At 44.8% G+C, this 22,406-nt stretch overlaps 1 protein-coding gene across 4 annotated transcripts in view; it reads left to right on the top strand.

The window, feature by feature from the left end:
• The window catches only part of LOC137564227 (gamma-aminobutyric acid receptor subunit beta-2), a 522,582-nt gene that overhangs the window by 180,875 nt on the left and 319,301 nt on the right, over positions 1–22,406 (top strand). For all 4 annotated transcript variants that reach the window (XM_068277818.1, XM_068277820.1, XM_068277819.1 and 1 more), the window contains one exon: positions 16,011–16,231. In XM_068277818.1, coding sequence (XP_068133919.1) covers positions 16,011–16,231 — 221 coding nt within the window. The remainder of the gene's footprint in view (positions 1–16,010; positions 16,232–22,406) is intronic.

Here is a 22,406-nt window from a genome sequence, read left to right as displayed (position 1 = left end):
GGTTTTTTATACGGGGGTCCCTCAACAGGCAGGACAGCATAAAAGACGACATCTGCACAAAGTCGGATCCAGTACCCTCCATCTCCTCTTGCTCTTCCTCAGTGACATCAGGTAAGTCAACCTCCTCCCCCCAGCCGCGAACAATACCACGGGAAGGTTGAGCAGCACAAGCCCCTTGCGATGCCTGCTGAGGTTGTTCTCCTGCCGCTGTCCCCTCCTCCTCCTCCTCCTCCCCCAAAGAAACACCTTGCTCATCATCCTCTGAGTCTGACTCGTCTTCTGCACACGACTTCTCTTCTTCCTCCTCCTCCCCCATCTGTGCTGCCGCAGGTGTTGAGGAAACAGCTGGGTCTGATGAAAATTGGTCCCATGCCTGTTCCTGCCGTAACGGTTCCTGGTCACGCTCATTCACAGCTTCATCCGCCACTCTACGCACAGCACGCTCCAAGAAGTAAGCGTAGGGAATTAAGTCGCTGATGGTGCCCTCACTGCGGCTCACCAGGTTGGTCACCTCCTCAAACGGCCGCATGAGCCTGCATGCATTTTCCATCAGTGTCCAGTTGTCGGGCCAGAACATCCCCATCTTCCCAGACTGTTTCATTCTACTGTAGTTGTAGAGGTAGTGGGTCACGGCTTTCTTCTGTTCTAGCAGGCGGGAGAACATGAGCAGGGTCGAGTTCCAGCGAGTCTGGCTATCGCAAATGAGGCGTCTCACCGGCATGTTGTTTTTGCGCTGAATTTCCGCAAAGCGTGCCATGGCTGTGTAAGACCGCCTCAAATGCCCACAGAACTTCCTGGCCTGCTTCAGGACATTCGCTAAGCCAGGGTACTTTGCCACAAATCTTTGAACCACTAGATTCATGACATGTGCCATGCAGGGTATGTGTGTCAGCTTCCCCATATGCAAAGCGGCAAGCAGATTGCTGCCGTTGTCGCACACCACGTTGCCTATCTCCAGGTGGTGCGGGGTCAGCCACTCATCCACCTGTTTCTTAAGAGCAGCCAGGAGAGCTGCTCCAGTGTGACTCTCCGCTTTGAGACAAGACATGTCTAAGATGGCATGACACCGTCTTACCTGGCATGCAGCATAGGCCCTGCGGAGCTGGGGCTGTGTAGCTGGAGAGGAGAACTGCCACTCAGCCAAGGAGGAGGAGGACAGCGAAGAGCATGTAGCAGGAGGAGAGGAGGTGGCAGGAGGCCTGCCTGCAAGCCGTGGAGGTGTCACAATTTGGTGCGCTGCGCCCTGCTTGCCATCGTTCACCACCAGGTTCACCCAATGGGCTGTGTAGGTAATGTAGCGGCCCTGCCCGTGCTTGGCAGACCAGGCATCCGTGGTCAGGTGTACCCTTGACCCAACGCTCTTTGCAAGAGATGACACCACTTGCCTCTCAACTTCACGGTGCAGTTGGGGTATGGCCTTTCTCGAAAAATAAGTGCGGCCTGGCATCTTCCACTGCGGTGTTCCGATGGCCACAAATTTACGGAAGGCCTCAGAGTCCACCAGCCGGTATGGTAACAGCTGCCGAGCTAACAGTTCCGCCACGCCAGCTGTCAGACGCCGGGCAAGGGGGTGACTGGCCGAAATTGGCTTCTTCCGCTCAAACATTTCCTTCACGGACACCTGACTGCTGCTGTGGGCAGAGGAGCAGGAACCGCTCAAGGGCAGAGGCGGAGTGGAGGAGGGTGCCTGTGAAGGTGGAAGGGAGAAAGCGGCAGAAGCAGATAATGCACCTGATGGAGGAGGAAGAGGAGAAGGAGGGTGGCTTTGCTTTTGTGTGCTGCTGCTGCTTTTGCTCAGGTGGCCATCCCATTGCTGTTTGTGCCTTTTCTCCAGGTGCCTTCGTAAGGCACTTGTCCCTACGTGAGTGTTGGCCTTTCCACGGCTCAATTTTTGTTGGCAGAGCGAACAGATGGCTTTGGTCCGATCTGAGGCACACACATTAAAAAATTTCCACACCGCTGAGCCACCCTGGGATGTGGGCACTATGGGGACCTCAGCAGCTGATGCTGAAGGGCAAGTTGGCTGGCTGTACATAGGTGGCGATACATGTTGCCGGACTCTGCCACCAGCTGTTTCTGACGAAGAGCTGCCCCAGCTTCTTTCAGCAACTTCTCTCCTCCTACTACTCTCTGACTCCCCCTCTGAACTGTCCCCCTCTTCATCTCCTCTATTGGGAACATACAGAGGATCCCTATTACCGTCATCATCGTAGTCATCCTGCGCAGCTTCACTTGCCTCAGACAAATCCAAACTTGCACCATCAGTAGGTCCTTCATCCTCCTGACACGTTACATCCATAGTGTTGCCGCGTAACTCAGACATATGAGCTGGTGAAAATTCATCTGGCTGTAACAACAATGGCTGTGCATCAGTGATTTCACCACTAAATAATTCTTGCGAAGTGTCAAATGCAGCAGAAGTGGTGCTAGTAGTAGCGCTGGTGGCTGAGCAAGATGAGGTGTTCTGTGTCGCTAAATACTCAACCACGTCCTGACAATCTTGGGAGGTGATGGGACGTGCCTTCTTCCGAGCACTGTACTGTGGGCCAGGTCCACACGAAATTACATTTACACGACCTCGCGCAGACCTGCCGGGTGGCCTTCCTCTGGCTCTGGCACTACCTCTTCCTCTACCTGTTTTGTCCATATCGGGTATGCACGGAGTGGTATATCACACTGCGTGCACTCACGTAGGTAGGTGGGTTCACTTAACTGCACAGGTATGCGCACTGATGCGGTGGGTTCACTGAACAGAACAGGTATACAGTGGCGGGTTCACAGAACAGGTATGCAGTGGCAGGTTCACTGAACACAACAGGTATGCAGTGGCAGGTTCACTGAACACAACAGGTATGCAGTGGCGGGTTCACTGAACAGGTATACAGTGGCGGGTTCACTGAACAGAACAGGTATGCAGTGGCGGGTTCACTAAACAGAACAGGTATACAGAGGGCGGGTTCACAGAACAGGTATGCAGTGGCAGGTTCACTGAACACAACAGGTATGCAGTGGCGGGTTCACTGAACAGGTATACAGAGGCGGGTCCACTGAACAGAACACGTATGCAGTGGCGGGTTCACTAAACAGAACAGGTATACAGTGGCGGGTTCACTAAACAGAACAGGTATACAGTGGCGGGTTCACAGAACAGGTATGCAGTGGCAGGTTCACTGAACACAACAGGTATGCAGTGGCAGGTTCACTGAACACAACAGGTATGCAGTGGCGGGTTCACTGAACAGGTATACAGTGGCGGGTTCACTAAACAGAACAGGTATACAGTGGCGGGTTCACTAAACAGAACAGGTATACAGTGGCGGGTTCACAGAACAGGTATGCAGTGGCAGGTTCACTGAACACAACAGGTATGCAGTGGCGGGTTCACTGAACAGGTATACAGTGGCGGGTCCACTGAACAGAACAGGTATACAGTGGCGGGTCCACTGAACAGAACAGGTATGCAGTGGCGGGTCCACTGAACAGAACAGGTATGCAGTGGCGGGTTTACTAAACAGAACAGGTATACAGTGGCGGGTTCACTAAACAGAACAGGTATACAGTGGCGGGTTCACAGAACATGTATGCAGTGGCAAGTTCACTGAACACAACAGGTATGCAGTGGCAGGTTCACTGAACACAACAGGTATGCAGTGGCGGGTTCACTGAACAGGTATACAGTGGCGGGTTCACTAAACAGAACAGGTATACAGTGGCGGGTTCACTAAACAGAACAGGTATACAGTGGCGGGTTCACAGAACAGGTATACAGTGGCGGGTTCACTAAACAGAACAGGTATACAGTGGCGGGTTCACAGAACAGGTATGCAGTGGCAGGTTCACTGAACACAACAGGTATGCAGTGGCGGGTTCACTGAACAGGTATACAGTGGCGGGTCCACTGAACAGAACAGGTATGCAGTGGCAGGTTCACTGAACAGGTATACAGTGGCGGGTCCACTGAACAGAACAGGTATGCAGTGGCGGGTTCACTGAACAGGTATGCAGTGGTGGGTTCACAGAACAGGTATGCAGTGGTGGGTTCACAGCACAGGTATGCAGTGGTGGGTTCAATGAACAGGTATACAGTGGCGGGTCCACTGAACAGAACAGGTATGCAGTGGCAGGTTCACTGAACACAACAGGTATGCAGTGGCAGGTTCACTGAACACAACAGGTATGCAGTGGCGGGTTCACTAAACAGGTATACAGTGGCGGGTTCACTAAACAGAACAGGTATACAGTGGCGGGTTCACAGAACAGGTATGCAGTGGCAGGTTCACTGAACACAACAGGTGTGCAGTGGCGGGTTCACTGAACAGGTATACAGTGGCGGGTCCACTGAACAGAACAGGTATGCAGTGGCGGGTTCACTAAACAGAACAGGTATACAGTGGCGGGTTCACTAAACAGAACAGGTATACAGTGGCGGGTTCACAGAACAGGTATGCAGTGGCAGGTTCACTGAACACAACAGGTATGCAGTGGCGGGTTCACTGAACAGGTATACAGTGGCGGGTCCACTGAACAGAACAGGTATGCAGTGGCGGGTTCACTGAACAGGTATACCGTGGCGGGTCCACTGAACAGAACAGGTATGCAGTGGCGGGTTCACTAAGCAGAACAGGTATACAGTGGCGGGTCCACTGAACAGAACAGGTATGCAGTGGCGGGTTCACTGAACAGGTATACAGTGGCGGGTCCACTGAACAGAACAGGTATGCAGTGGCGGGTTCACTAAACAGAACAGGTATACAGTGGCGGGTTCACTAAACAGAACAGGTATACAGTGGCGGGTTCACAGAACAGGTATGCAGTGGCAGGTTCACTGAACACAACAGGTATGCAGTGGCGGGTTCACTGAACAGGTATACAGTGGCGGGTCCACTGAACAGAACAGGTATGCAGTGGCGGGTTCACTGAACAGGTATACAGTGGCGGGTCCACTGAACAGAACAGGTATGCAGTGGCGGGTTCACTAAACAGAACAGGTATACAGTGGCGGGTCCACTGAACAGAACAGGTATGCAGTGGCGGGTTCACTGAACAGGTATACAGTGGCGGGTCCACTGAACAGAACAGGTATGCAGTGGCGGGTTCACTAAACAGAACAGGTATACAGTGGCGGGTTCACTAAACAGAACAGGTATACAGTGGCGGGTTCACAGAACAGGTATGCAGTGGCAGGTTCACTTAACACAACAGGTATGCAGTGGCGGGTTCACTGAACAGGCTGAACAGAACAGGTATGCAGTGGCGGGTTCACTGAACAGGTATACAGTGGCGGGTCCACTGAACAGAACAGGTATGCAGTGGCGGGTTCACTGAACAGGTATGCAGTGGTGGGTTCACAGAACAGGTATGCAGTGGTGGGTTCACAGCACAGGTATGCAGTGGTGGGTTCAATGAACAGGTATACAGTGGCGGGTCCACTGAACAGAACAGGTATGCAGTGGCAGGTTCACTGAACAGGTATGCAGTGGTGGGTTCACAGCACAGGTATGCAGTGGTGGGTTCACAGAACAGGTATGCAGTGGTGGGTTCACAGCACAGGTATGCAGTGGTGGGTTCAATGAACAGGTATACAGTGGCGGGTCCACTGAACAGAACAGGTATGCAGTGGCAGGTTCACTGAACAGGTATGCAGTGGTGGGTTCACAGCACAGGTATGCAGTGGTGGGTTCACAGAACAGGTATGCAGTGGTGGGTTCACAGCACAGGTATGCAGTGGTGGGTTCAATGAACAGGTATACAGTGGCGGGTTCACAGCACAGGTATGCAGTGGTGGGTTCACAGCACAGGTATGCAGTGGTGGGTTCACAGCACAGGTATGCAGTGGTGGGTTCACAGCACAGGTATGCAGCCAGAAAGGAACAAGTTAAGCCTAACTAATCTTTCCCTGATAGACAGTCTGCAGCATCTCGCCCTACTCTCACTAACGCAGGCAGCACACGAGTGACCGTAATGGCCGCCGCTGCCTGCCTTATATAAGGGGGGGTGGGGCTCCAGGGGCTAGTGTAGCCTAATTGGCTACACTGGGCCTGCTAACTGTGATGTAGAGGGTCAAAGTTGACCCTCCATGTGCATTATGGGGCGAACCGAACTTCCGCAAAGGTTCGCCTGCGGGACGCGAACGCAAACCACTGAAGTTCGCATGGAACCGTTCGCAGGCGAACCGTTCGGCCCAACTCTAGTTGTGGAGTGCAGAGGAACCAATCCTCTGTACCTCCACAAATGCCAGACAGGAATTGTACGAAGCGCAGAACGCAATCGCAAGAGAAGCGATTGCGAATGAGAACGAGCAAAGGGACAGGTTGTATGTGTGTGCACCAAACTAGTCGTCAACCCGCGATGGTGCACACACCACAGCAGATAAGAAGTAGGAACGCGATCGCGAGAGGTGCGATCGCCAGACGTGACACAAGGCTACAGTAAGGTGGAGCACGAGAGTAGCAAAGGCACAGCAAATCATACAATGAGGAGATACGGAAAATAACAAACGCTAGCTAACCACGAACACCGCACTCATTTGCAACAGTGCACGTGGTTATGCGCGGTCTCCACGTGATAAGCACAATAGAGACAAACACCCCTAACTAACCACCGACAGACAAACATGAAACAGAGGACGCGAACGCTTGCTTAACGGTTACCTCACCGTGCCTCCAGCAAGCGATCAAAGCAGACAAGACAGACACACGAAAACAGGGACAAGCGAGAGATAGGATCCACAGCACTAGCGAAAGTGGCTAGCGCAATCCAGGAAGACAGAACAGAAGAATCCACAGCATTAGCGCGAAGCGAGTGCGATCCAGGGACAGAGTAACAGAACAGAAGGATCCACAGCACTAGCGCAGGATGCTAGTGCGATCCAGAGATGCAGAACAGAAGGATCCACAGCACTAGCGCGAAGCGAGTGCGATCCAGGGACAGAGTAACAGAACAGAAGGATCCACAGCACTAACGCAGGATGCTAGTGTGATCCAGAGTGGCAGAACAGAAGAGATAGCTGGTAGCAACCGCTGCACCAGCTATGCTCCAAGAACAGAGATCAGAACGATTTCCTGTCGACCACCGTTGGGACAGGACAATCGCAACAGACAAATAAAACAGATAAACAATCCTAACTGCACTAGGCAACCTGCCTAGCACAGTTTCCAGGAATTACTCTAAGCTGATCTTCAAACAAAGAGCATGGCTGACACTCTCCAGAGTGTTTCACAGGAAGGAATCCATATGACCAGCCAAGCATTGTGGGAAACACATAGTACTTATAGTACACGCCTCCAATGAATGTGGCAAGGCAATTTGCATGACAACGTATGCAAATTCCTCAGCAAGCACAAGCTGCAAAACTGACAGAAGCTCTTCTTTCCAGAGTCCTGCAGCATGCAAACCTAAACAATGGTCAAAAAGCTGCCTGCCTGCACAGGCAGCCGAGCAGATCATCACAGAGGGAGAGTAAGAGGGAGAGTGCATTTCTGCAAAGGAAAAAAAAAACTCAGAGTCGAAATGACTCCCTTTAGGAGTGGAAAGGATTAACCTATAAAGGCAGCTCTGAGCTGTGCACGTCCTTCTAGTGAGACTGCCAGAAACAACACGCTGACCCACATCTACAGGGGAGCCGGTGATGCAAAGATGCTGATTCACATCTACAGGGGAGCTGGGGATGTGACTGACCAAAGAGGAAGAGGAAGCTTCCTCCTTCTGCTCCACGCTATCACAACAGCCTCCAAAGACCACACCAGATAAGTTTGTTACAGGACAAGAGCGATTTTCAGTGCTCATCCATTTCATTTGCCAATAGCTTAATCACTACTAATCACAATGAAATTATCTATATCTTGTTTTTTTTCACCACCAATTAGGCTGTTTGGGGTTGATATTTGTTTTCAGTAATTACTTTAATTTATATGCATTTTAACCACCTGAGCGGTCTGGACGAGCTCAGCTCGTCCAACACCGCCGGAGGCTGCCGCTCAGGCCCTGCTGGGCCGATTTTAATGAAATAAAAAGCAGCACACGCAGCCGGCACTTTGCCAGCCACGTGTGCTACCTGATCGCTGACGCAGTTCCGGCCAGCGCTAAGGGCTGGGTCGGAGGCGGCTGACGTCAGGACGTCGGCTGACGTCCATGACGTCACTCCGCTCGTCGCCATGGCGACGAGGTAAGCGAAACACGGAAGGCCGCTCATTGCGGCCTTCCGTGTTACTTCTGGCCGCCGGAGGTGATCAGAAGAACGCATCCGGAGCGCCATCTAGTGGGCTTTCATGCAGCCAACTTTCAGTTGGCTGCATGGAATAGTTTTTTTTTTATTTAAAAAAAACCCTCCCGCAGCCGCCCTGGCGATCTTATCAGAACGCCAGGGTGGTTAAAGGGATAAACTAGGGAAAAAATGAAAAAACACTATTACTCCAATTTCATCCCCTATAGTTTAAATATAAACACTGCTACTGTACATAAAACCCATTATCTGCCTATTTGTCCTGGTTATTACAAGATTTTAATTATGTCCCTAGTACAACGTATGGTGACAATATATTATTTGAAAATAAAGGTGTATTTTTTTTTGGGGGGAGGGGTTCCACTGATCTCACGTGCACATGCGCGGGAACGTAAGTGCAACTGCGGGAGCGTGCACGTGCACAAACACAGCGGCAGCAGCGCTGTGTGACTTATAAAAACATCTTGGAGCCGTTAAGAGGCTCTAGCAGGATGTTTTAATATGACTGCTTGTCATTAAGTGGTTAAAATAATACAAAAAAATAAATAAACTAATTAGAAATCTGTGAAGTATTATTATTTTTAACACTCTGCAACTGAAAAAGCACCAGCACGTAGGTGAAAAAAGTACTTTCAAAATTATTCAGAATATTTTCTTACTTGCTAGTGGCTTAAAGGCATTTTAGTGATAAAATGTGTATATATCACCTATGAGAAAAAGTGAATTGGATTGAGCCATGTGACCCTTATTCGATTACGGTAACTTTTTCTCCTAGGAGATAATTTTTCAACTTCTTTTTAAAATAATTTTTTAACACTCTGCAATTGAAAAAGTAAAAAAAGTAGGTGAAAAAGTACTATTAAAATTGTTTTAAATATATATTTTTTTTTTGCTTGCTGGTGTCTTAAAAGCCATTAAATTGACAAGGATTTGAAAATATAACCTAGGAGACTGCACATGATGTTGATGACGACTGAAGCTAAATGGTGAAGCTGCGGCACTCGCGGGATCGTGGAAGGGTAAATATGGCAATCGGGGGGATCAGAGCGGTGCCGGGGGACTTGGGGGCCATAGTTAGCTAGGGAAGTGCTAGCTTAAGGATTTAAATCAAATTCTATTTTAAAAAATCCTCTCGCGGACGCTGCCTCTGAAACTGCATACCGTCAGAGAGGTTAAGCCACCAGCAGGCAAGAAAATTCTCGGAATAATTTTGAAAGTACTTTTTCACTTACTTTGTTGGTATTTTTTCAATTGCACAGTACTGAACCTATCAGTACAAGTAGACACTATCGTCGTCTCATTACTCCTACCAAGGGGCTTGAGTCACTAAAAAAAATAGCACTCCTTATCAAATTTAGCATGCCTTATCAAAGTTAACACACCTAGCATAGCGAGAGCTACGAACCCACAGGGGCTCAGGGCAGGATGAATGGAGCTTTCATCATTGCCAATTAGCAGGCATAAGTTATGCCACTCTGATAAGGTGTGTTAACTTTTATGAGGCGTGCTAACTTTGATAAGGCATGCTATTTGTCTTAGTGAATCAAGCCCATTGTATGGTAAATGAAGATAACACACTTAACTAGAAAAAGGTAAAAGAAAAGGTGAAGAGAGCTAGGGTGGAAGAGACTTAAGGTCCGTACACACGCCTGATCAAAGGCAACCACGGGTCCGTCGTCACCTCCTGCTGGGCGTGTTTTCCGCAGACAGTACAGCGTGTGTACAGTCTGTCGGCGATCCGCCGGCGGATGTACACACGCTGTACTGTCTGCTGAAAACACGCCCAGCAGGAGGTGACGATGGACCCGTCGTTGCCTTTGATCAGGCGTGTGTACGGACCTTTAGGTGCACTTTTAGTTTAGCTTCAAGGGTTATTATAAAACAACTGTAACATATTTTGCATTCTTTGATAGTGTCTTGCCTTCAAAAGACTTTAGAACTGAATTGCATTGCCAGCACAAATAAAATTGGAGCAAAAATGGATGGTGCAAAGGTGGAGCACTCCTGAGTAACTAATCTGATTTTTCATAGTAAAGCTCAAATTCAGTTAGAAAAAAAATGAATGCACATGATAGTAAATTGGTATCAATTATCAATGCAAAAACGTTTGGGCGTTGCAGGACTGTTCTTTTTTTCAGGATGTATTTCAAAATTACCAGCTTGGCTTTTATAGTTCAACCTCCTGTTGAGACAACAGTGCAATTTTACTCTAGAGATACGTACCCGAGCAACCCCTCCCCCCTCACCCACCTTAGGCAGCCAGGGAGCGGCTAAAATTTAGTCTTTCTATTTTATGATGTATCAATTGACCCCTCCCACCTTCTCCCTCTGCTGCTAAGAATTGACCTCTTTATGGCCAGTACTGGCAGTTTAACAGAGCCTCATTATGATAAGGATCTGCTGAGCTGCAATGATGACCAGAAAATGTTATTCTGTAAGCAACAGCAGGAGGAGGTAAATGAGTTGGCTCTGTGCTCAACTGTAAAACTGTTCCCTAGCTAGGAAATACCTGCTTTCATTGCTACTAAAAGCTTTTGTGAATGAATGTTCTTAGGTCACATGACTGGCTTTTCTAAAGAAGATTTGGAACATCAAATGTTTTGAGTAATGGTGTATTTTTTTCCATTCACCCTTATTACAAATAAAAAATCTAACAGGGCGAACTAAAGTTTTAAAGCAGATCCGAGATGAAAAACTAATTATAACAAGTATCTTGTCTATATATCTTATCTAAAGTTTACACAGCAAATCTAGCTGCAAACAGCTTCAACAGTTTATAATTATTTATTCCTGTGATACAATGAGAGCGGCCATGTTCTGCTAGTAATCATTACACACAGGCAAGCTGCTCTACATCTCTACCCAGTTTCTTTATAGGAGGATCGATTTAAATCAAGTGAAGCCACAAAATAGCGATCTGTTTCCAAAATTTTTGTTCCACACTTTATTATATTCACAAAAAATTATTTTTCTTCTTCAAAAAGGTAGAAAAATTCTTTGTAAAGCAGCAGAAAAATTTGTGGTACAGACATAAAAAGCAATACAAAAAGCAGATCATAGACAGTGTGCTTTATTTGATGAATAAAGGTAATTTTATTTCAGGCGACGACACTAGTCCGTTTCGGGTTATTGACCCTTCGTCAGGCCTTTACAAAGCATAGAGAATTATCTTGACCAGAGGATACATACAGTCGTAAAAATGAATTTAATTAGTAAAGAGGTATCTGTTCCAACCAGACACAACCCGGCACCTGACTGATGGCTGACATAGGGAAACTCAGCTGCAAACACAGTTCGCCTGAACTAAAATTACCTTTATTCATCAAACTAAGCACACTGTCTATGATCTGCTTTTTGTATTGCTTTTTATGTCTGTACCACAAATTTTTCTGCTGCTTTACAAATAATTTTTCTACCTTTTTGAAGAAGAAAAATAATTTTTTGTGAATATAATAAAGTGTGAAACAAAAATTTTGGAAACAGATCGCTATTTTGTGGCTTCACTTGATTCAAATCGATCCTCCTATAAAGAAACCTGGTATTATATAAGCATAGTGGTGTGCTCAAGTGTGGATCGTTATACTAACAAGAGTTCCTTTTTTGTTACCTGGGACTCATTCCCAACCATATTGAAACCTACATCTCTACCCCTCAGCCTGTGAAAACTTCACTCCCCTCTCCTCCTCTCTCCTCCCCTCTGAGTCTGAAATCTCTGGCTAGTAACCTCCTCCTGCCCAGACTGAGCTCCCTTAAGCCCTTGCTACTAAGGCTCAGAGTGCCATGCCAAGGCACTCTGGAGAAGCTGTGGGTGATGCTTGTTTAGTTTATAGGGAAATAGAGTATTAAAGCAAACAAAAAAAAGTATTCGGCTTGAGCAATGCGATATAAACTATATGAAAGGAACACGATTATGCAATGAATAAAAGTTTATCTCGGATCCACTTTAAATGAAACAAGTATTCCAGTTAGTTTCTCTGGGCAAATGCTCCTCTTTTCTTCTGATTTTCTTTGAAACTGACTTTAAATCAGACTTCATAGTTTTGAAAACACATGCCAGCTGCTAACTAAAGAATTGATGTGATTTGTTAATAAACAATGCTTGAGCGACCAACTTGTGGTTGAGTGTTACATTTATATTTATTAAGTGCCAAGCTATATTTTATTCTGTGGTAATTTGATTTCAAGTAGTCTGCTAAACTGACATAAACTACGTATTGTTTCAGTAGTGTAATTAATTTGTGACAGCCCTTCAGATTACAGTATGTGAGCTGAAGCCCATTGGCAATGCGTTTCTGCTGCTGTGATTAATATTTTTCCTTTCTTCTTCTTTTTTAATTAATTGATTTAAATAACATATGTGTTGGAGAAGCGTGTGTGTTTTTGTAATTTTTTTTAAAAATAATTTTCTAGGAGTTTATCTAAGTATAGACTGAGTTCATCTATTGTTTTGGTTGCAACTTCAAACCAAATGTAGACTGATATTAGTCATGGCAAAATAAAGATGTGAGCAGCATGTAAACTAAAGCATACACACATCCAATTTTGATTGGAGAATCACTGTCCATTAATTTTACCACCTCATTGTAGCATGGGGGTCAACAGCCTCAGCTGATAGTCAGGTGTGTTAACATTGGCACCCAACCCACTAGCAGTCTACCCGGCGGATCAACTAACCCCTGGCAATGGCTGATTGCATTGTCTGCACCACTTCCCCACCCGATGTTTGACATCATGCACCATCGTCCGTCCGCCCCCCCCGTAACCCCATATAGCTACAGAACACGTTATCAGCTACACAGCTTCCATGTATCTGTACAGGCTGTCCTGTGATGTTTCCCACGGGGTTCGGGTCCTGATCCCCGACAGGTGACATAATTGATGAGGTGTTAACATACCTTAAAGTGAACCTAAGATGGTTCATTAGCCCATATTTACAGTATACTTACCTGGGGCTTCCTCTAGCCCCATGAGCAATGTAGCCTCCCTCCAGTCCTCCTATCCTTTTCAGTTCCACCATTCTGCCACAATAACTCCTAATAATCCAGGAAGTCGTGGGCTTCTTCGCATGCGTGGCTTGGCCGCATGCACACCCCTTGTCATGCTCCCGTCCCCTGGAGTGTTCTGGGCCTGCGCAGTAGTACTCCAGGGGACGGGAGCATGCCGGGGGTGCGTACACGGCCGAGCCATGCATGTGTAGAAACGATGACTGAAGGTGACTGTCCGTATTACCGGGTGTCATAGCCCCAGGATTGAGGGGCCAAAGAGGATGGTGAGTGAAGCCACGCTGCTCATGGGGCTGGAGGAAGCCCCAGGTAAGTATAACTACGGGCTATTATAAAATCTCGGGTACACTTTAAAGTCAAATTAATCTCAAAATGTTTTGTGATGTTTAAATAAATAAAAGAAAGAAAGATTAGAACCGTTGTGTAGGTCCACAAAAGCATATTTAAATTTACTTCATGTTGATTCCTTGATTGTCAAAAAAAAGCAAGAAGGGAGATGCAAATGTGTTGATACAAAGGTTTATGCCTATTCAAATGTATGCAACTTGAAATGGGCCAATTAAATGCAGTCAATGAGATACTGATTTTTCTAAATGTATTCCACTTTTGTTCAAGTTGCATGCCTCTTGGAAATGGCTGCCATCAAAGCAAGTGGAGGTAGAATAGCATGTGTAACACTCAATGGGCCTGGTCAAATTCACATTTTCTCTGAAGTTTTCTCCTAAGTGAAATTTACACATTTTATCCATAAAATGCCCTTTAAGCAACCAGTAAGCAAAAAGATTCTCAGAATAATCTTAACAATACTTTTTCACCAACTTTTTGGTACTATTTCAATTGTGCTGAAAAGTTATTTTAAACAGTAGGTGGAAAACTATCTCTTAGGAGAAAACTAAGGGCTCTTTCACACAAAAACTTGCAAACACAATTGTAAAACGCAATTGAAAATGCAGTTGTGTTTTGTACTTCATGTTTTTGGATTTTCACTTTCGTTGGCCTCATTCAAAATGCAAGAAAAATGCAGCAGTTCAATGATTGCCTTTTCAGAAAATTGGACATGCATTCCTACGATTCCAATTGTAACCACTGTATTTACGATTGGAAAATTGTAAGCCTTTTCAAAAACACAGCCAGTGTGAAAGGCCTCCTAGGAGGAATAGAGAATTGGATCAGTCCCAATAAGTTTCCTGATGTCTTCTTGTACCAGATATCATACTCCAGAGTGCAGTAGGAATCACTGGCTTAGTTCCAGCACTATGGACCCAGTTCAACAGCAGCCACTGCATGAGAAAGTTGTAAAAAGGGTGGTTTGGTAATGATTACCACTGTTAACATCATATGTACATTAGAAGTGATCATCATCACTAAAGCACCAATTGAGTGCTGTTGGAACGGCTGGAGGAGGTCTCCAGGTGGGTTCCAAGGGCCCTGGTGCATTCACAATCTCAGCATCCCACATTGCTGTGGTCATGGCCTGATTTCAGGCAAGGTTACAAAGGCCATGGCCCAGGGCACAAGGAAAGCAAGGGACAGGCTATGTCTGGCACTGGCAGTTAGCTTGCTGAACATTTGAAGTGGTCAGGTGAGTGCTCAACCACACTATTCCTAATGTTGGCTGTGATACAATCTGAAAACATTAGCAGAACTGGTCCACAGCCACCCTGCTTCTCAGAGTTAACACATAGTGGCAGGTGGCTGCCAATGACTGGGTCTGGCATTTGGAGATGAAGGGGCAGCGATCAGGCTCTTAAAGTGACCTCTGATCTGCCTGTCATTCACTGAATGTGCCGCTCATCGAGGAGCTTATAATCTAATCCCTGCCATTGTGTCACTAACTGTCCTTAGAGGAGCGCAAAATCGAATCCATGCCATCATTTTAATAAATGTCCTCAGAGGACTTTACAATCTAATTCATGCTATTTTGTCACCAACTGTCCTCAGAAAAAGTTTATAATCTAATCCCTGCAAGTTTGGGGTGAGGTGGGGGAGACATGTTGGGGGTGTTGGATGCTTTCTGTGCAGGGGCGGTTGGTGGTAGTGGGTCTTGGGCAGTAAAGCGTACAAATCTGGACCTGGATGTGGCACAGGTGAGAACAAAAAAACAGCAGCTAGTAAATTAGATAGCTTTGCTATTAATCATCTATTCATGATCAAGCTTGAGAAATCATGTATTATACATTTATATTTTCATGTAACACGCTAGACAAAAAGACTAGACAAATGATAAGTCCAAACCTAATGGTTCATAAGTCCACAATAGAAGTCCACAGAAGTTTTCCTGTATGAAGAACAGGGACAGCAAATGTCGATGACTTCCCACTTTCATCTTATTTTGCATATTCTCTGCTAATAGATGGATACCTTTTTTTGTTGAGGTTATATGCAAAAGACTTCAGCTTCTATTGATGGAAAGGCAGGATTGGATGATTATTCAGTTATTCTATGTATTAAAATCTGTGCTTGTTGCAGTAATTATTAATGTGATAATTAAAACATGATTGTGAAAACAGAATGTATTACTGTCAGACCACCCTGAGTTATCTTCCCAGTGTTCACTGACAGATTCATTTTGTTATAGAAAAAGACCAATTATTTCCTAAGCCCGTAATATGTCCAGCCATTTCGGATTTTTTTTTTTTTTTTTTTGCTTTTCCAGACCTTGAACTGCATGATAAAGCAATACAATCCTAGCTGTGAATTAATACTGTGAAAAATGTATTCAGATGCGCAATGAGTCTATTTTATTGAAATTGCTTATTGTCGGGTTTCTTCTGCCCTTCTTTCAGGACTATACACTGACAATGTACTTCCAGCAAGCATGGAGGGATAAAAGGCTTTCGTATTCGGTGATCCCTTTAAATTTGACCTTGGACAATAGAGTGGCGGACCAGCTTTGGGTTCCAGATACGTACTTTCTTAATGACAAGAAGTCTTTTGTTCACGGTGTTACAGTCAAGAACAGAATGATTCGACTGCATCCTGATGGCACAGTGCTGTATGGTCTAAGGTCAGTCTGCAATACGTACTTATACCTGATTGCATGCTCTTTTATTTCGGAGTGTTAAATTCATTACTGAACAAAATAACCTTTTGCATACAAAGTACTTCAGTCCTTCTATTGCAGAGAATTCATCTACAGAGATAGAAAAAGGAAGAGGAGACCTTCTCTGCCATTATAGAATGGAGTAAAAAAAAAATGACATCAGGGGTCAGTAATTGACTCGCTAATACTTACCTGTTTTAAGATGTCTACAGATAAAAGATCCAAAGAATGTTTCAGAAATGAGTGTGCCACATTCCTAAGAATATAAAACTGTAGGATAGGGTAGAAAAAGACCAATTATTTCCTACAACAGCTACCGTATTTTACGGACCATAAGACACACTATTTCTCCGCTAAGAGTGTGTGTGTGTGTGTGTGTGTGTGGGGGGGGGGGGGGGAGTAAGTGCGTCTAATGGTCCGAATTGTTGGAACGGTGCCAAGTACCCCTCTCATGTATATGATTAAGAGGTCTACTATCTGATAAATCATGGAATGCATGGTCAGAAATGCAGTAATTAGTTCTAATGATGGTGCCATGGTCTCACCCGCAAGACCTTCAGCACCAGTCGTGAGATGTTCCAGTGGTGATGTCTCAAAAATGGAGACCATGCTCATCTTACTTACCACTTTGAACGGCGGACATGTGGCTTTGTCTTGTGAACCGGGCTGAAGTGTGTTCTGGGACTATACTGGCTGGTGAGTCCCACATTCAATTACAATACAATGTACTGTGTAAACCACTGCATCCCGGCTTTGAGAAGGATTGTATTGTGTGACATGAAAGGAGGACACAAATTGGACAGACAATTACACCGGGAGGACACAAGGGAACAGAGGAGAACATCACTGGGGACAGAGGAGGACACAAGTAGGACACCAAGGGGATAAAAGGAGGACACTAAAATGTATCAGGGGGCAAACTAATTGGGGGGGGGATCCACAAGACAGCCCTGCACTATCAACGCACCAAGTTTTTTGTCCTCTAAACTTCGGTGCATCTTATGGTCAGGAGCAACTTTTGGTCTACAAAATATGGTACTAAAGAAACATGTAAAGACAATGGCCCATGTTCACTAAATAGCAGTAACATTGCAGTGTACAGGCAGTTATACCAAAGCAGATCATTTAGGCACAACGGCTACTACCACATGACAGCAGCACCATAGACTGCAATATGAAATTGGAGAGGTGTTTTATTTTGGCATAAGGATCGTCAAGTGCGAGCAAAGATCTGTAAGCAGTTTGAGTGTTTGGCAAGTGATTGGCATAAGTATGGTTAAGCAGAACCTTTATTTGGCAAGACAACAGCAAGCTGTGCACGATGCTCAACAAGCAGTGTGTGTTCACACCATGGGTCATTCTGCACTAGATTACATAATTGAAAAAACTACTATACTTTGGACACCATTGGCCCATTTGCTTGGAAAATAGTAGACGTTTCTATGGATGTATCACACAACATGTGACTGAATTTTGAGGCTGAATTTAATGGGTAGGCCAGCCAATGGCAGTGAGGTTCTACGTTACTGAGCACTGTCTCTTCTGAGAGCGGATCCTAACTTGAGATGATCAATAACATGCTAACTTTCCAAACTGTTGCGAATGTTATTGCGAATCACAAGTAACTTGTAATTGGTTCAGTCCACATAAACAGCAACTGCTTTTGATTGGCACAATTCCAGGCTGCATGGAACTTGCAGCAAATTTGTATCAGCATGGAAAATTAGCATCTGATGGATCTGTAGGCCTAACATATTCAAATGAAGGCAATGGAACATCATCCAGAGAAACAACAGTTTAAGTCTAAACCTTCCCAACATTGATATGGAGCACTGAAACCTGCCAAGGACAGTTGCAGTATCAAAGAGGTGTAAGCAAGGGGAGCAGGATCAGTTTGTTAATGTTTACCACTGTTTAAAGCACTTATAGAGGTGATCATTACTTGCACAGTAGCAATGAAAGCTTTCACAGCAGATGAAGGAGGGTCCATGTAGGCCTCTCAAGTGTAGGAGCTCTAGTATGATGAAATCCTCTGCATTCCCTGTTGCTACACTTCTGGGGCTTGATTCACAAAGCGGTGCTAACTGTTTAGCACGGGTGTGCTAAACAGTTAGCACGTGAAGTCCCGTTCGCGGACCTTTGCGCGTGCAAAGTGCCGCGATCGCACGAATTGCGGCACTTTGCGCGCGCCAAAGTCAGCGAACGGCACTTCACGTACTAACTGTTTAGCACACCCGTTCTAAACAGTTTGCACAGTTTTGTGAATCAATCCCCTGGTTTCCGTCTATGCTGAAGCACAGGGAGACAGGAGATTTAAATCTATGGTATGGAAGAAATAAGAGTCTCCAAACAGGGTGTAGATGTGAATCAACTGCATCTGGAACTGGTTAAGTAGCCTAGAACTAGAAAGTAGAATTTAGACTAGGTGGTCACTAGAACCAGTTGTGGGATTAGAGAAGGGGTTTTCTTTCCTTTCAGCAATGGTAAAATTTATATACAGAAGATCTTTGGGCTGAACGTGGGCTGCCATTTATTTTCACTTTGGAACATAGCAGATTCAGCTCATACCACCAGCAACACAATACAACACATTTTAGTTTCCCCTTTTTTCTCAGGCCATTGAAATATTGAGGTTTTGTTATGAGCTGTATACAGCAAATGACAAAGTGTGAATCAATGGGATTATTCTGATATGAGTTGAGCCAATACTATTTCTGTTTACCCGTGTTTGGATTTGTGTAGGATTTGGTGGAAAGCCTTAGAACACGTGTGCTTCTCTTAAATACTGCATCTGGAAAAGCCTGTAGATCGTGTTTGCACTCTGTATGTTTTCAGCAATGGTGTTATGACTTGTTTGTTGACATGTTGAAGGGAAAAGGTCAGTGGAGGCAGATGGAAAATAGATGATAAAGCAAATCCAAACTGAAAATAAACTCAAGAGATACTTTGTATGTGTAGAAGATGTGGCATATATAACTTTTCTTGTGTCTCATGTATTAATTCACATTTTCAGTGGTTAAGTCTGATCTCGGCAGCAGCCATGTCAATGTGACACAACATCTGGTTCATTAATCTCCCAACAAAAAGAAATAATTTGCTTTTGAGTTTTTCAGCACTCTTCTCTTTCAGGACAAAGTGATGACACAAGCTTTGCCTTTTAGTGTCCCTCCATATATTTTATACAAAATTTAGTAATGTTCTTTAGTATCAGATGGATTCCTAATTTAGTTTTTTTTATTAATATTTAATATCTTCATTTTACTCCTCCTAGTGGATCAGAAGAGCTCTTTTTGTGGATTTTTCAGAGATGATAGTCACTTACCTTATGACCCCGTAGCAGCAGAATTTAAATTTAATGAATTCTCTAAGATAGACTTACATTTATTTCTGAATTTTCTTGTTATGGCTTGGAATGCACTGGAGTTTTCTATCCCTTGAATTAATTTAGCATATGACGGATGATGAAAAATTGATGAGGTTTGTTCCATTTATTACTCATAGATGTGAGACGTGACTATTACCTCCTTTAATACTCACTTTAAGGCCACAAGCCAGAGGAGGTTAAAATTGAGCGGAACTCTGAACTCCTCAATTAAGCTAAGTTATCTCCATTGATTGTAATAATGGAATGTATAACCTCTCTTTTACAAGTCCATTTCCCACTAGCGCCACTATTTGTCTGAAGTATATTGACTGTTAGACAGCATAATGTTTTTTAATGTTGTTTAATTCCTTTTGTTAGATGCCTTTAATTTAATGTGTTCCACGTAACACAGTTTTATGTTGTTTACACCTTTGAACTTGATGGTGTTTTTAAGCATAATTTGTTTGTTTGTTTAAAGCGTGAAGAAGCTATCAACAGATTTTTAGATTAGACCATATAATTTAAAACTTGAGGACCAGATTTAACAAAACTTGCTGTAATCCGGGACTGATAAAAAAATCCATGCTGCTGGTATGCAGATAAATAAAACAATCTGCGTTTGTGCCCAACAGTGGGCTCACCTGTGACTATCCATGGTAGACTGGCAACTTACTATGTGATTTCCAGCCACTGATGCCTTGCCAGTGCGGGCTACAGTGACTGCCAGCTAATAGTTGGCAACGGTGCTGCTTCTTCACAGAAAAAAATAAACATGCAGGGATATTTTATAAATATTTCCCCCAGACAAAATTGCCTATTAGCTTTTATTAAATGTATGCTATCTATTGTTGCTTAAATACAGACAGTAAAGGGAAACACTCTCCCCTGTTTGGGTAGCACTTGGTACCGGAACGCTACTGGACCTATCTTGCATTTTGGCGCAAGATAGGTTCAAGATAGGTCCACAAATGCCTATTTCTGATGTCGATTACCGATTCCATGGATTTCCGAATTTCTGTTTCCTGATTTCCGATTTTCTATTTCCAAGTAGTCTTTTTTGGTAATTTTTTTGCAGTCTCTGATGGCCAATTACTTCCAAGTTGACTTTGCATTCTCTGATTGATCCAATGCTTCAGAGTTCTGTGATTGGGCTAAAATGACAAAGTTGCATTTATGCGGTATTTCCACAGACATCCGATTTCTGAGGAGTTTTTTTGGTCATTTTTTGAATTCTCTGATAGGCTTAATACTTCCAAGCTGCCTTTGCATTCTCTGATTGGTCCAATGCTTCCAAGTTCTGTGACGAGGCTAAAATTACCCAGTTACATTAATGTGGTATTTCTGCAGAAATCCGATTTTCTTTTTCAGATTTCCTAGTTCTGATCGGAAATGCCACGAATTGTGAATGAACATCTCTTCTTACCACATTATTTTTGGCCTTGTATGTCTACAAGGCTCTAGAGTGGCTTCACCATCCTGGTTAATCATCTTTCATAATCCGTATTTGATTGGATTGTGCATGCACTTTACCTCTGATGAAGTGATCTGCTCGACCACATGTCAGATGAAACACTAATAATCCCCTGATTCTTTAAAGAATAGATATGTAAGAAACATTTTCAGCTGTGATATTCCTGCTTTTATTATATTGTACTTTTATGTGAATGGAGGGATACCTGTCAAGGTTTTCAAACACTTGAATGAATACAAATAAAAGTTGAGTAATATTATTTTGCGTAACTTTGTGTAGTGATACCTGTAAACTGCTCGGAACCTTAACCACTTGAGGACTGCGGTGTTAACTCCCCCCCCCCCCCCCCCCCTAGTGACCAGGACATTTATTACTAAATTGGTCACTGCAGCTCTCACAGCACACGAGTGATCCCCCCCCTTTTCTCCCCACCAACAGAGCTCTCTGTTGGTGGAGTCTGATTGCCCCCCAGGTGTTGTTTTTTTGTAAATATTTATTTTATGAAATTTTTAATAAAATGTACTATTTTTTTTTATTTGTCTTAAACCCCTCCCTCACTCCCCCAGCCAGCCAATCAGTGTGATCAGCTGTCATAGGCTTCAGCCTATGACAGACGATCACTATTTTGCCTGCCAGGGGGACAGCCGTGTCACACGGCTGTCCCGAGTATAGCGCTGTTCAAAGTAATTAGTCTAACAGTCTCCCGAGCGGCGATTGCCACTCGGAGACTGAAGGCAGGGTGGAGCTCCGCCCCTCAAGCAGGAGATGCGTGCGCAGCCTGTGCACGATCTCCTGCTAGCCCCATAGATGGCCATTCACACCAATCGACGTGGAGCGGTCCTGGGGCGGCCGCACTTATCACGCCTATTGGCGTGGAGCAGTCGGCAAGTAGTTAATTAAGCTATTCAAAGTAATGTTTTGCCTTCTCTCAAAGTAAATATCACAATTGAGAAGAATCCACTAATTTCTCAATAGAATTTATGTTAGTAGCATAAGGGGACAGGGTAAATGTCTGAAGCCTTTGCTGGCTATTTAAAGAGACCTTGAAGCAAGCTATAAAAAAGTTAGATACCCACCTCTTCAGCAGGCTTTGAAAGTACTTGGGCCGCTCAGTACTTCTAAAGAGGAGCGACTCAGTACTGCGCATGTGAGTGTTTGTACACATGCGCTGTATGCTCCCATTCATCTTAGGAAGTACTCGTGGACACTAGTACTTCCAAAGCCAAGGAGGGTTGAAGACACATCCAAGTGCAAATTTTGAATAGGGGCGGCAGTGGAACGACAGGATGGAGAGAAAACCAGGA

Source organism: Hyperolius riggenbachi, chromosome 3, assembly GCF_040937935.1.
Source record: "Hyperolius riggenbachi isolate aHypRig1 chromosome 3, aHypRig1.pri, whole genome shotgun sequence".
NCBI lineage: Eukaryota > Metazoa > Chordata > Amphibia > Anura > Hyperoliidae > Hyperolius > Hyperolius riggenbachi.
Note: the sequence above shows the minus strand (reverse complement) of the source record. Positions and strands in the feature narration are given on the sequence as shown.